We start from the raw sequence: 14,946 nt of genomic DNA on the forward strand, positions 1-14,946 counted from the left end.
ACAGCAAAGAATGTTTTTATACATTAACTGTGAAGGGAAGTAATATAACATAGTACATAATATTATAAGCACACTATGATATTGCAAGCTTTAAGGTATTAAAGCATGCAGTATAAAATCTTATCCAAGTATTGTGCATGAATAATCTTTACAAAATGTTCCAAACAAAACAAATAAGACTGACAATTCCATGAATGCTCCCTCAGCACAGTATTTTTAAGATGACAGGACACCAAAAAACACCACAAACGTGATTAGTTCTCAGCATTTTAGGCAGTTTATTTGAAAAACACATACAAAAAGATCATATACAAGACAATAAATAAAAAAGAGACCGAACAGTTTGGGTTAAGCTATGCAACTTTTTGCATCATCATTAGTAATAAATACAGTACAAAATCCACCCAGAGTGAATCTAAAGATTTTCCACAATATTCACTGATCATGTTATTCTTCATTATGATTTAGCTATTGCTTTCATATTATTGATACATACTTCTACTTTTCTATAAAATACTCAAGATCATAAAACATTGCGCGGTTACAGCAAAACAGCAGTGTGTTGTACAAAGATGGCCACTTCCCTTTTTCACTGGCAGGTTAATAATCAACATTTTTTCAGCAGCAAAGAAACATCTGAAATATTCAAGAAGGTACAGCATCATATTAAACACATCTACAGAGCTACTCCCACATACACATAGGAAAACCTGAGAAGGACATGCATTAAAAAGCTTGTGCTTTAAGTTCTACTGTTCATTCCGGTTCATCAGCTTGAGTTAATACTATGGCTACTGTCCAGTTCGCTCTGGAGTAATGGGGTACACTGTGGAGGGCGTGGGGTAAGGCCAGTGAGAGCACGAAATGAAAGAATAGTAATAGTAAGACCAGCCTGCTTCATTCCAATCCAATAAATAGTGTATTAATTTGCAGGATTAGTAGAGTATTAATAAGAAATGCACACCGAAAACAGAGTTAGCTTATTATACCCAGGTGTAACACACGCTATCTACTGTATATTGTATAACCACAGTACACCAGAAAATTTGCTCAATAAGATCAATGGCTCAAGTTAGCATGTTAGATACTTCCCGACATCCCACACAAAGCAACTGCCAGCAATACATAGAGACAAATAATACAGCTCAATACAGGGTCCTAAATAATAAGCACTAAATTGAGATCCAGATATGATGGAATATCATGAATATGGTCAAAACCCAACAAAAAACATAAAGAATTAAATCGAATATGATTGATTATGGGAAGCAAAGCAGTATCATATAACAAAAATGAGCTAATTGTGGCATCACGCTAAGACACAAGGGGAATATACCCTGTCACCTGCTTTAGATCAAAGCAGGGCTGATGTTTAAGAATAAAAGAAAGCAAAAATATAAATCAAGAGATGAAATGAATGGAATGTAATCCAGATCAACAGCACCGTGCTGGCTAGAAAATGTGTTGGGAAACACCCCCAGTCAATTTCTCAACGAGTTTCTTTTTTTTTTTCTCCTTTGAAAATAAAAACACAGACGGCATGCAAAAGCATCCCCACCGACCAATGCATAATGAGGTATTCTTTTTTTTATATTTTGTGTTATTTTAAATAAATATATTGATTAAATTGCAAAGTTATGAGATAGAGACATTAAATATTTCACCACGATAGCTAGCTAGCTACAGTTAGTAATAAATAATGATTGTTAAATACTTAAGGCATCTTTAATCACAGCATTCTATGTGAACTAGCAAACCTCCATTTTCATCCATCTGTAGTTTTTTGGATGGAGGTTTCATACAAAAAGAAAAAAAAAAAACGCAACACAAACAGTCAAGTTATCCTCCAGTAATACACAAGGAAGCATGAAAATACTTGTAACTGATAAGAAACACAAAATCTAGGACAAGAAGAACCCACGCCACCAAACCAAAAATCAGGCAACTCCATATTATAGTGCATTTACATAACACAAGCTACATTAGAACAACAATAAATATGTTTTTGCAGCATTGCAGCTTTTTCTTCACTATGGTTAAAATGGACAAGGACTCGGCATATTAGTACCATGTCCAGATTGGCATGTGAGCGAAAACTAAAAAAAACACAAGTAAGAAAGGAAAACAAATGGAAGAAAAAAGACAATTGAAATTAAATTAATGTTAAGAACAATTGTTTGGTATTTTTCAAATGGATGGCTTTTTCTCCCTTTCACCCTCCTTCAAGTGAACTACGCCAACATGGTTCATGCATGATATAGAGAAAACGGCTTCTATCACTGAACATATCACAGTTGTTCTAGCAATACCGTACACTACTACCATGGGGGGGGGGGGGGGGGGACAGTCATACACATTCTAGCACATATCACAGGCAAACTAGTTTGTATTTTCCCTGTAACACCAGACACAGTTTTTTTATCAAACAGTGGGAGCAACTTAGATTGAAATGAAAGGAGCCAATACACGACAGAGGCGATTTGCTGTATATAGAAATCACATGTGCTTGTTCGATAGGCAATAAGGTTCTGGTAATAGGTAATACAAATGTCCGATTTTCTTCACTCTGATGGCAAGACTCAGGCACTGCATCCACAAGCCCATGCCGGCCTCTCATGATCGTCATCATGAGCGTGGCAACAGAGAGGAGTTGCCGTTAGACACGGATCTGCCAGCAGCTCTTTGAATCCTAATCTCGAAATTAAGAAAAGACGTGCTACATTTGTTTGAGATCGGTGTCGAAGGGCAACTTTGGTCAACTCAGGATGAGTGGGGAGTGGGGTGGAGGGGTGTGGGGAGGTGGGGTATTCGGTGCATTCTTGTCCTCCTCCTATGAATGAGTGGGATCATCAAAGTCATAGTATACGTTTCACATGCACAGAAACAGTCCCTGTTTCTACTGCTCCACAATATTAACGACACAGCCCAAGCCTGCCATACAGCATGCACATCTGAGGCCTCTGCTCTAGATTATAGAGGCCCAGCTACGACACTACACAGATCACTGGAAGCCATGCCTGCAGTTAGCGGGTTTAGCATCAACTCTGATGGCATCTACTAACTGTAAATCCAAAACCATGTTACACGAGAAAGAGGGATTTTTTTTGGCCTTTTTACACAACTAGCTCTTTCTGTCACTGCCTACGATTAAACACACTGAATATTCTCACTGTTAGAGCTGTATTCACCCTCTCTGAAGGTTTATTTTTCACAAACACGTTTCTCAAAAGGCTTTTGCTTGCTACACAACACTTTTACTCTGTAAATACTTATTCAGTACTATACTCCATTACACCACAAGCGTTCAGCTACAAGAGTTCACACCAAACAACCTCATGCTAATCATTTGATAATGTTCTGTACAGATGTGCTGAGGGCTTGGGCAGAGTGCAGCTTAAAGGATTTTTTCACAGGCCTAGGGGGGAAAGGGTTTCAGATATAGTGGCACAGAAATGACCTTAATACACCACACTGAGCTGGGGAGGTTGGTAGTCAGAGTGTCCTCTCTCTTGGTAGCTGTATGGAGACATGTACACAAGGTACACCATCTGACAGAATCGTGTGAAGCCTCAGCACATCTGTCCACATGTGTCTGCTCCTACCTTCTACGTGCAGTAAAGTCCATACAACCAATCTTCAGTCCACCTATCTGTGCATCAACCCCCCATCCCTCAGTGTTGTAGTGGAGTGTGCTTTGTTGATCCCTCTGTCGCAGCTGTCTCAGAAGGCAGGCTCGTTGAGTGATGCAGAGGGAAAGAGGGGTGTTTGGCAGAGCTCCCCCTCCCCCCCTCCCCGCCAAGAGGGGAGGCGATGGAGAATTAACAAGACCAGATCCAAAGCTGCAGCAGGCGACACGGCCTATCAACTGTCGGGGGTCAGTTGGGTTTCAATGTCCACTCTGCAGATGGGGCATTTCCTGCTGGTAGCCAACCACTGGTCCACACATGCCTGATGGAAGAGGTGCATGCAGGGTAATCTCCTACAGACACAAAAGAGACTGGGTCAGGATTTTAAAATAACTGTGCATCACTGACATTTCAGAGCTGTCTATAAGGTTTTACCTTACAAGCCCTGTAGCTTGCAGGTAGCTTAAATCAACAACTAAGATATAGGTGAATTTCAATCATTCTCTCTCTTATATATTATAGGAGAAAATGGTAAAGTGTTACATTGCTACTGTAGAGAAGAAAACTATTGAAATTCTTTACTAGGTAGTTCAAACACATCAGTATCCATCAATTTCGTAGAGTGGCAGCACTGCAGAAATCCTTCACTTTGTGTTTTAAATTGATGTGATGATCAACAAAACAGAGTGTGAACATATTTCTATGTTTCCATCCATGCTAATGTATGGAAGTGGAGGCTTAATACATATTACATTTCTATCTGATAAAATAAGATTAAGAAAGTGTCAAATTTGCCTTTAAAGCAAAGGCTAATAAGCAGCTACAAGATAGTATCTGCTAATCTTACATGAGCATCTCATTTTAACCTTTAATGATACACACGGGGAGAGAGAAGAGGAGAGGGGGTGTCATAAAGGGCCCCAGCCAGATGCAAAGCTGGGACATTGCCCAATGGTTTCTATCTTACTTTGCTCCTTTAGCTTACTATATCTTCATGTTTAGCGTTGAATACATCCCTGTGTTCATTGATTCGACTGTGAAAACATAAGTGACAACAATGGAAATATGGAGTTTAAAACCAGACTGGACCACAAACGAGGGTCCGAACATCTGGACGAAGCAGCTGTCGTTACTGTTACTGTGCTGACTTTCTCCAAGTTGAAGGTTTTTTAAATCTTCCATGTAATTTATGGCTCCTGTCATGTCCAGAATCCTGATTGCATCAAGAATAGATCCAGTTGTCTGACTGTGGTTTACATTTGGCGTCAGGATGTGTCTCAAGTGACTACTTGCATGAATCTGCACATAACAACTCACATTTGATTTTCTTTCAGTGGGTTAAGTGTGATTGCTGCTAAAAGATACACATTTATATTGGTAATATACAGTTGGGTCCATAGATATTTGGACCATTGAACCACTCTTATACACAGAGTCCAGACTTTAGGGGCAAAGACCTACAAAACCTAAAAACAAGCACGAATAATTTAGAAGAAGTCAGAATGTATAGATTACCATTGTAACAAACTTCACAAACAACATGTTATATATTATTATGCATATTCTAAATAGTTAAAATAGTCTAATTACAGATGTATCTCTACGTCAGATCTCTGAGTGTTCTATGTACTGTGTGTTTTGCGCATAAGCAAACTCTTAACATATTTCTGATCAATTTTCTTTCTGAACCAGAAATACCTGACCCGAGAAAACCCCAAATTTTCACCTAATTTTAAATTCTTGCTACTCCTTCTTCCTCTGAGAGTCAAAGAACTTGCTCAGTCACTTTGGCAGTTGCACAGATCACAGCACTGGACACACATCATAAGATTTTGTGAAATGCTAATGTTGCCTTCGGGCAGTGTTTTCAAGATGAGGTACTGGAAGAAATGCTGTGATAGGATTTTCAGTCCTGATGCTTTGAACCTACGTGGCAGAACCAATTTAGGGTTAAAAACTGCTTATACTCTGTGGCTGTGCATCCGTTTTGAAGAAAGGTGAATACATACCAAATTAGGAAATGTGAAGTTTCTCTAATCGACAGGGAAAGTGTTCTCTGAGGATACACAAGACCTCAACCGGCTTTTCCCAAACAACCTTAAGAGTGAATTTTGGTCACAGCAGTATGTCTAAGTATACGACTGCATTGTAGAGGTTGAACGTTAAAAACAAATAGTAAGTAAGTCAAGCAAATGTAAAACTTTACTAAACAGGAAACATGAAGGATGATCTAGCAGCAAATAGACAATTGCAATCTCATGGGGATCTATCCATGGCGGCACTAAAAGTCAGAAGATCACCAAAGTCTGGGAACCAGAGACGTGTATCTGTACTGAATTTCATGGAAATCTTTCTGGTGGCTGTCAAAACATTTCACTAAAAAGCAAAAATTAAAGGGACCATGGCTTTGGCTGTGGGGGCCACAGCTGCCTGACTGAATACAATTTGACAATAACTTGAATAGTTAGCTTGTCTGGCCCAAAGAGGTGAATCAAGAGACAATTCAGAGATATTGTAAATGCAGCAACAACACATTCAATGTCCTTAAATCTTTATAAACAGCTCCTTTGTCTTTGAAAAAGCAAAAGGTAAATGCGTGGTGTGTACCTGACATCCTCTCCATCCTCCAGCATTGACAAACAGATGGTGCACTTCTCATCGGTGTCCAGCTCCTCGTCATCCAGACACATCTTCAGGTCCTGGGGTATTCTCTGCAGAGACAAAGACAAACAGACTTTAATTACTCAAGTCTGCCGTACCACTGACTGTTTATGAGACAAAAAAAGAAAAGAGTCACCTAATAATGCTTCGCTGAAGAAAAAAAAACAAAAGACACCAGGAACAGAAAAGACTCAATTGCTTCTTCTCACTAACAAAGTACCAAATGATCTGACAATGTTTCCAGAGTATTTGGGTCATATCCAGTGTAGACGTTTTTTAAAATTCATTCCACGCACATATCTGCAGACAGCTGCATGAGTCATCCCTCGCCTTGAATTGAACACACTGCAGACCTGTTTCACTAATCTGCAAACAGAAATTAGTTTGACCTTTGAACTACAGGGAGGGTCGTGACCCTCATTCATACTTTGATCCACTCGGCACAGCGCTGCCCTTTTCCCCTCCCGTCTTTCACATCGAACTCAACTTATCTGTTGTCCAATGCTTCGTCTGTACCAGAACATATTAAAAAGGTTTAGCACTCAGCCATTTTACCTTTTTGTACTTATGGGGGAAAGTGAATCTCTCTATGGTGGTTTGGACCGCTCCACGGTTTACACTGCCAAGTCTGTCCTCCAGCTGCAGGAGCTCCTACAAAGAAAACATATGGATGTGTCTCTCTGGTTAAAATGTGTAAATGCAAGCCGAGATATATGCGCAATAAAATATTGAAAATGCATAAGACAGTGTGGAATGTTGTGATAAGATATAATAAAACTGGTGCTTCAAGGAACAGGAAAGAACCTCTCAGAAAACAACTGCATCTTGTTGTAAATGAAAACAAATGTCATGAGATTAAAGGCAGCTGGAAGATTTGAGGCGTCTGGAACCAAGAACAATTGGAAATGAAAAAATATGTTACACACTCAAGCCTGTCCAGATCATTGGTCACAGAGAATACAGCGATAAATCAGTTTAGACTGGTGTGTCTGCCGAGGAGAGGGAGGAAGTGGTGGCACAAACCTCGTAGCTCTCTCTGACAGCAGATGCGTGGCGGGAGGGGTTGAGACTCTGCAGAGCCAGCAAATGCAGCTGGGGATATGGGTAGTTTCTGATCTCATGGACAACCTGCGGGATGACAGATAAAAGAAGCTACCGTCAGCTCTGCAGCAGAAGTCAGAAAAAGAAAACAGGAACACAGGTCATCTCCAGTTGCTGGGTATCGAGATTAATCTCGATGAGAAGCGCTTGGAGCTCATCGAGATGAGCATGACGGATTGTACTGAGGCAGACGGAGCTCACCACTTGTGTTGAGGCATTGTTTCTAGGGAAGTGGTGCATCCTAGGAGAGGTCAAGTAGTGCTGATAGTGCTGCGGTAGCGGATGGATGTGATACTGGTGGGGGGGCAGCCCAGCATCTACACTTAGATCCCTGACAGAAACCGAAAAACAAGCCAGTCAGTGACACACCTGTTATTATTTCATTGTGTTTCTGGAAAACTGCGTTTTGATAACAGAGGATTTCAACTCAGTGCAGTGGCTCTTCACATCCGAACATCAAACACACCAATGGTTCCCAGCCAGGAGTACGTTAACACATAACACATGCTATAAAGGCATGAGAAAATAGTTTATAAGCCAGCCAGAGAAACATAAGCTCTCCGTTTAATGATGAATAAACTGTTGAATTTGTAAAAGCAATTAATGAAAATGCTAAAATGAATTGCTTTAAGAAGTGGTGGATGTGCAATATAACTTCCACATATTTCCAGCCACAGTTTGATGTCTTAATATTAATTTGCTTTCATATAGTTGAGTGTTTAAACTTGATTTTTTGCCTCTGTAGTACTAAACAAAAAAAAACACGTTACATTTTGTATAATTTAACGGTCATGATAATGTACTGTATTTTCTAACAAATATAAAATGGCTCTGTATACTGTATGATAAGAGAGGTTCGCTTACCAGTCTGTGCCCTCAGCCAGGTAACGGGGCTGCTGCACCACCGGCTGAGGGGGAACATGAAGTGGGGGAGCAAACTCATAGCCGGGCCGCAGTCTATGGGGCTGGTGGGGAACTCTCTCCGGGGTGCGTCTACTAAGACAAACCAAGCATTTGAAAACATCCTGGGAAAATACAGATATGGGGTTAAATATCATGCTGCTACAAAGATCTTGCAGAACCCCCAACAGTCTGAGGTGGGAACAGAGCAGCTAAACATTTTATCTTCCTGTGAATTTCCCTTCAAACCCCTGTGGGTACCTGGAGGGTGGCAGGATGTGTCGGTGCTGGGCCTCGAGGATCTGCTGCTGGAGGAGGTATTGCTGGTGTAATGCCTGAGGTAGGAAGGGAGGGGCAGGGATGTCCTGGAACTGTGGGGCGGGCAGGGGGTTGAGGGGCGGGTGGAGTGGAGGGCCATGCTGGTGGTTGGGAGGGGCCAGGTGGGGGTTAATGCCTGACTGTGGCTGCCCTGGGTGGGGCATGGGGAAGTCCATGGGCAGCTGGGCCTGAGGACCTAACTGGAAGTGCCGGCAAGAGGTAGCATGGCTGTGCTGCTGCTGTTGCTGTTGCCGGTTGAAATGGGATCCTGTGGAGGATAAGGACAAGTCGTCAGGCATCTGCTGGTCAAGATTAGCTGGGATTAATTGTGGGTGAAATGTGGTGTAACTGTGTGTTTGTGTGTGTGATATAGCATGTTAATGAAGCCCTACCTCTTACCTAGGGTGAAAAACACTTCTGTGAGGGTGGGAAAATGATGATTACCACAAGTAGCATGAACATGACCATTATTGGTCGAACACCCAAATGTCATTTCATTTCTTTAATTGCATTTCCGACCTCTGGATCGACTCCTGGTCTTCTGATTCACACACAAGCGAACTGGATCGACACAGATGGAATCTACCAGTACAGTATAGGGTCTTCGACGCAGTTTAGTTCTTGCAAATTCTGCAGCTGAAAGTGGGTCAGTGCACTTGGACGTAACCACTATTTAATGGCAGTCTGTTAGATATATATTTAACTGTTTAGATGCCAAGCATCTATCTATAAAACCTTGAAAGCTTAGAAAAACTCTTTCCGCCACATAACTGAAACCAGGCAATAAATACACTTTATTGCACATCTGTGCTTCACTGAAATCATCTCTGTTTGTTTGTGTTACACATACAGTTTAACTTGACTTGTACTTCTCCCATATGAACACTCAAGAGTAGACAGGAAATAGCTTGGATGCTTTTTTTTTTTCTACTTTTCCAACCACAGCTATTTGGCAACGGCTGTGAACAGACTGCTGTCGAGACTCAACAAGGAGAAAAAGACATACTAACTTATGCTGCGGGGCAATATGGTTTTAATACTGTACTTATGCTTAGAAACGCTTTTTCTAGTTATAGAAGAGCTGGGAAAATACAGCAACAAATGTTATTTGGATTTAAACGTTTTGAGGAAATCCCGGTTAAAGGAAGCCATAGTAGACCTGTAGCAGGGCACGAATTAATACAGTTGTTTTGGAAAGTGTTACCCTGTTTATTCTTGAACATTTTACTGCATAACAAATGTATTTTGAAATGCAAAAAATGGTCCATCATTCCCCACACAGTAAGCTATGCTGACAAAGAGAGTTTTTTATTCACAGTTTTTGCTGCAGAACTCCAAATTGTGGTTGGGCAAATTGAATTTTCTGGACATTGGCATGATGTTATGAGGGTGCATCTCAGCAAAAGAAATAAGAGAACTGAAAAAAGGTTAAATGCAGTCAAATACAGAGGAGACCCTATTCAGGGTTCACCTGCCCACATGAAGCAGGAGAAGCTTCAGAACAGGTCTCTGACTGTGGAGACACCTGAAGATGGTAGCTGCTTCCCATCCAAGCTGATGGAGCCTGAGACAATCAGGCAGGAAGAATGAAATAAACTACCCAAATTAATTTTGGAAATGAGTGACTGCAGTTTGATTTTCAATACATTTTAAAGTAAGTCCAAAAAATTGTCTTACACTATGAAATGATAGATTATTGTATGTACATAAATAGGGTTAGTGCAAAACAGTAAAATATACAAAAAAGGTAGTGGGAATGAATACTTTCCAAAGCAACTGTATGCTGTGCTCTCTTCTATCTCGAGAAACCGAAGCAGTGAAACTGACTGAAATCAAGTTTAAAGATCAAAGATTTGTGCAGTTTTTACGTAAGATGTAAAGTTCCAGTACAGTCCAAGGTTTAATCTGCTTTGACAGTGCAAAAGACATGATGAATTTTGATGTGAACAGTGGATTTCGTTTTTTTAAAAATCATGAGAAAATAGGCAAAGTCTACATTGCATTTACTGGGAGTACGCTTGAGAAATGCAGTATGATTTTAAAAACACACCCAGACTTTCCAGCTTTGGATTTTCAAGTCGATTGTTGCAACCAGGCAGACAAGATATGACCTTGCTGCTGTGGGTCAAAGGCTCAAGTCTAGACTGCACAAGTAGCACACTGCGTTTTCAAGCGTCTCAGTGAAAACGATCACCATGAACGACAGCAGATAGACTCATTCAGGCTCTGTGATGGAGGAAGCGTGGAAATTGTCTATCTTTGTCACAGCAGGAGAGGAGGTGGGTGTGGGGTGGGGTGGGGTGGGGTGGAGGGGGGCAGGTAGGGACAAGGAAGAGGTAGGACAATAAATGGAAATCAGCAAGAAGCACACTGAAGGTTAGGAAAAACACTATATTCTTTATTGAAAAATATTAGTAAATGTGGAATTTGTGTTTTCTTTCTTGTTTGTTTGTAATAATAGTATAAATCCATGCAACAAAAATAAACAACATAGACTGAAGGCAAGGCCCACCATGCTCCATATAGGGTTAAAAAGAACAAAAGCGGCATCCAATGAGCAGACGTGTTGGCTACAGCACATGATTCCAGTACAGCAGGGTACATCTTTACTACAGAAAGATTACATTGGATTTTTCACTAGTCAATGTAGAAAAACAAAAACCAAAAAATTATGAATCATAAATGTGACCATGCATTGAAAGTATTATTACCAGAACAAAAGGTAAAGAGAGACCACAACCAAACAATAAAGACGTTATTACTAATAGAGGATCTCTTTAGCAGTGCAGGAAAATAGGCATCCCTGTGAAATGGATAGCATTTTGGCCTTGTTAGTGGGGAAAATTGGGAAGTGATGAACCACCAGTGAGCACGTTTTGCTTGCTTTAATGTTTAGAGTTTCATTTACCCATTAAAGGGCAAACAGCCCTGACAATTCAGTGTGATTCAAAGCTTGAAATTTGCAAAGGGAACAAAAGGATTACACAAAAATGGAGACAGTTATGGCAGGTTGTTGTGTGCAGGTGCAGTGTACCTTCAGTTTGAAGTGATCACATTACAGCATTTGCTGAAATGTTGCGTTTAACACTTTAAAACAATGGGCATGCATATGGTCCCAATTTGCATGCTTTTATTCAATCAGAGGCAACTTTAATCGTGTACATTGCACCTTGTGTGAAGAGAAGGAAGATGAGCCGAATTCTGGTGTTCAAAATGCAGTGCAGTGCTTGAGATCATGCAAAATGTATCCACTTTACAGGAATTTACAGCATGTTGTCTATCAAGACTGGATGGGAGGTACACAATGACATTCAACTGGTATCTAAAAAGGAGCTAAAATGTTTACTCAGTGCTACAGCAATTTGACAGAAAAAAAGACAAAAAGGTGCTCTGTTCTAGGTGTTAGCTATTGTTTTAGTCTGCTTAACATGGAAAGTATATGGCTGAATACATCTTGGGAGGGGGTGCTTTTTAATACCAATGTCGTCTTCTGATGGAAAGAGGAAATGAAGAAGGGATTCACAATACAGCTAAATGCAGAGAACAGGCAGAGGCCACGCCACACCACACAGCAGCAGATGATCATTAGCTACACAATGGGGGGGACGACAAAGATCTGATAAATGCAGAATGTAGAGCCAGCCTCCATACTATGAAACAGGGAAATAAGAACAGAAATAAAAGCACAATGAAATCACTGATGCCACTGTTGTATAATTAATGTTACACTGTAGCTTTATCATTATTAAACTGTGACCGCATCCTCGGCTCTTGTTGCAGTTCGGCAGCTTCAAACAAGCAGCTGCTGAATTGCCAATTAACAGATAAAAGGCGAAGGATGCACCGATGGATTCACACTGACGAGCAATTAGCCGTGTATCGACTAATAGAATGGCTTATCGATAATAAAGATTGAAATCACGTTGTGTGGGGGGGGGGGAATAAAAAAGACGGGGAGCGCTAGCAGGAGCAGATGATCTTCAAATGACATCATCCAGGCACAGATAAGCTGACTGGCTGGACAGGCTACGTCTATTTTGCGGTATTTTTACAGTGCAACTACACGAAAGCGCCCCGAGAAAAATAAAACATCATAACGTGGTTTATTTACAAAACGCACGAATAAAATATATGTCGAAATACAGACGACACTCTGTGCAGGAATGCGTTTTGGAGCAGGAGCTATTCTGGACCGCGCGGCCCGTCCATGTGGAATCCTTTGTGACAAATGTTTCCGTTCCAAGATATAGCCGGAGCCACCGAGCCAGTTAGCTTATCTTTAAAGGCGGTATTTGTAGATGAAGTAGACGAAACTACACCCGGAAAATTACATTATTCGATGGTTTGCATTAATCTACAATTAATACAGGTTAAAATAGCGTCACAGTGCGAGTAGTTTAGCGACTAATTTGATCGTTCGCTTCAGCTAGCTAACGGCTAAGCTTCAGCTAGCTAGCCAACAGCTGCAGTGCATATTAAGATAAACAGGGCACATGTTTTGGATCGATATGAATAATAATACCGTACCTCTGTTTCTTACTGAGCCGAATACGGGAAGAACCAGATATCCGACATGCACTAACACCATCCTGGGATCCTTATGTTATGATTCCGCTGGGTTATTCGGAGATACAGAGAAGTAATATAGCCCATGCGGATCTACATTCAGGCGGCTGCTTGTCGCTGGCTGACTAGCACCACAAGCACACGGAGCGACTGTCTGTCGGACTCGCTCGGCTGTCGGTAATAAAAGCCGAGCTGTCGTGTCGTGACCGGAGCAGTGGGGGGCGCTGCTGAGGCGCCGAGTGACAACTCCAATCAATCCAGTGTGTAAACATCAACAACATCAGGGCCTGACTGGGAGGGAGGGAGGGAGGGAGGGGGTCTGCGTAACAGGGCTGATTGATTATGTGCACATTAACGTATAGGTTCCCAACTGTTTCTCTTGTTTTGCAAAATGAACAAACACATTAGATGCATCAGTAGCCAATTTAAGATCATCTGCATACTTGTTAGTATTGTCGTGCATTCATTATAAGCTATGAAAAAAACAAAGGCATAACATGTGAAAATGAATGTGTAATGTTTGTATATACATAATGTTAGACATATATCAAATGTATAGTAAACAATAAACAAATACTAAAATAAATACAAAAAAAAAGATGACAAAAAAGATCCAGTGACAGCTGGGTTTGGCTCCAGCACCTCCATGACTCTTAAAAAGCAAAACATTCAAGATAATGGGTGGATGGACAATAACAATAATCATAATAATAGTCATACATTTATTAATAGAGCACTAATTGAACATGGAAGCAAGTGATGTACAATAAAACAGAACATGAATAATATAACACACACACACACACACACACACACATCAATAAATAAGTAGGTATAACTAAGACTTTCTTGCTGGAAAACTTTTTTTGCTAAATTAAGCTTTCTTTGGGAAAACATTTGCATTGCTGTGCCAGTAGAGATAAACACTGAATCAGTTGCACCTGCCGTACCAAGAATTCCTGCAAGTCAGCAGGGAACCACCTTTAAAGGGATTGCACACAATATGAACTAGAGCAGTGGTTACAGCAGGTAAAGTCTGTTTTGCTATTCATACGGGCACCAGACTGTTGTTTTAAGACAGCTGAACATTTTGAGCTAGATTAAAGAAAGATGCAATTTACAAATAAACCCAACAAATGTGCTTAAATAGTGTGTACATATATTAAACTTACATTTACATTTCCAAAAAAACCTAAAATGTTAATACAGTGAATGTATATCTATATATCTATATAATATATCTTTACATAGTGCTTACACAACAGACAGTACGTAAATAACACAAAGTGAACATAATGTTAACCTGGAAACAAATACGGAGTGAAAGTAAAGTTGGTAGGTTTAGAGGCCTTTTTTTGGCGAAAGAACCTGTGATGATAGAGGGTGGTGACAGGCTATGAATCCTTTCTGAGGCTTTTAATTTGAGAATTTTATAAGAAATATATAATAATATGTTTTCCCAAAATCCACCAATATTAGAGACTTAAAAGTATTTGTACTGTTTAGCTGTTTGAATAGTGAGTTGGTAATTTACAGTAAAGCAAAACTTCATTCATCTTATCACATTGGCATCCTATCAGACAATATAATGTATCTGTAGAGATTTGAAGACGTTGATTTGCGGCATCACAAATATTATAAGTCTAATAAGCAGCTTACAGACAGATAAAATGAAAATGGGTTTTGTGGTCAAATGCATCTTGTTTTAAACAAAAGTTTATATTTTATATTTTGATTTTTTTGTAAGAAGATAAATAATATATATTCTGGGACA

At 40.2% G+C, this 14,946-nt stretch overlaps 1 protein-coding gene across 3 annotated transcripts; it reads right to left on the reverse strand.

The window, feature by feature from the left end:
* Window positions 1-264: 264 nt before the first annotated feature.
* rnf165b (ring finger protein 165b) lies at window positions 265-13,336 on the reverse strand. Of its 3 annotated transcripts, none has more exons than XM_026342898.1 (8): window positions 13,134-13,336; window positions 8,550-8,874; window positions 8,253-8,381; window positions 7,590-7,719; window positions 7,311-7,415; window positions 6,843-6,938; window positions 6,234-6,337; window positions 265-3,979 (listed from the first exon to the last, which is right to left on the reverse strand). In XM_026342898.1, the coding sequence occupies exons 1-8, from the start codon at window positions 13,192-13,194 to the stop codon at window positions 3,862-3,864; spliced, it is 1,068 nt and encodes a 355-aa protein (XP_026198683.1). In that variant the 5' UTR covers window positions 13,195-13,336; the 3' UTR covers window positions 265-3,861. The 3 variants fall into 3 exon arrangements, with proteins under 3 accessions (XP_026198683.1, XP_026198681.1, XP_026198684.1); XM_026342896.1 differs by having other exon boundaries at window positions 8,253-8,384; XM_026342899.1 differs by having other exon boundaries at window positions 8,253-8,384; window positions 8,550-12,256.
* Between the last annotated feature and the right edge of the window lie 1,610 nt (window positions 13,337-14,946).

Source organism: Anabas testudineus, chromosome 9 (genome assembly GCF_900324465.2).
Source record: "Anabas testudineus chromosome 9, fAnaTes1.2, whole genome shotgun sequence".
Lineage (NCBI taxonomy): Eukaryota > Metazoa > Chordata > Actinopteri > Anabantiformes > Anabantidae > Anabas > Anabas testudineus.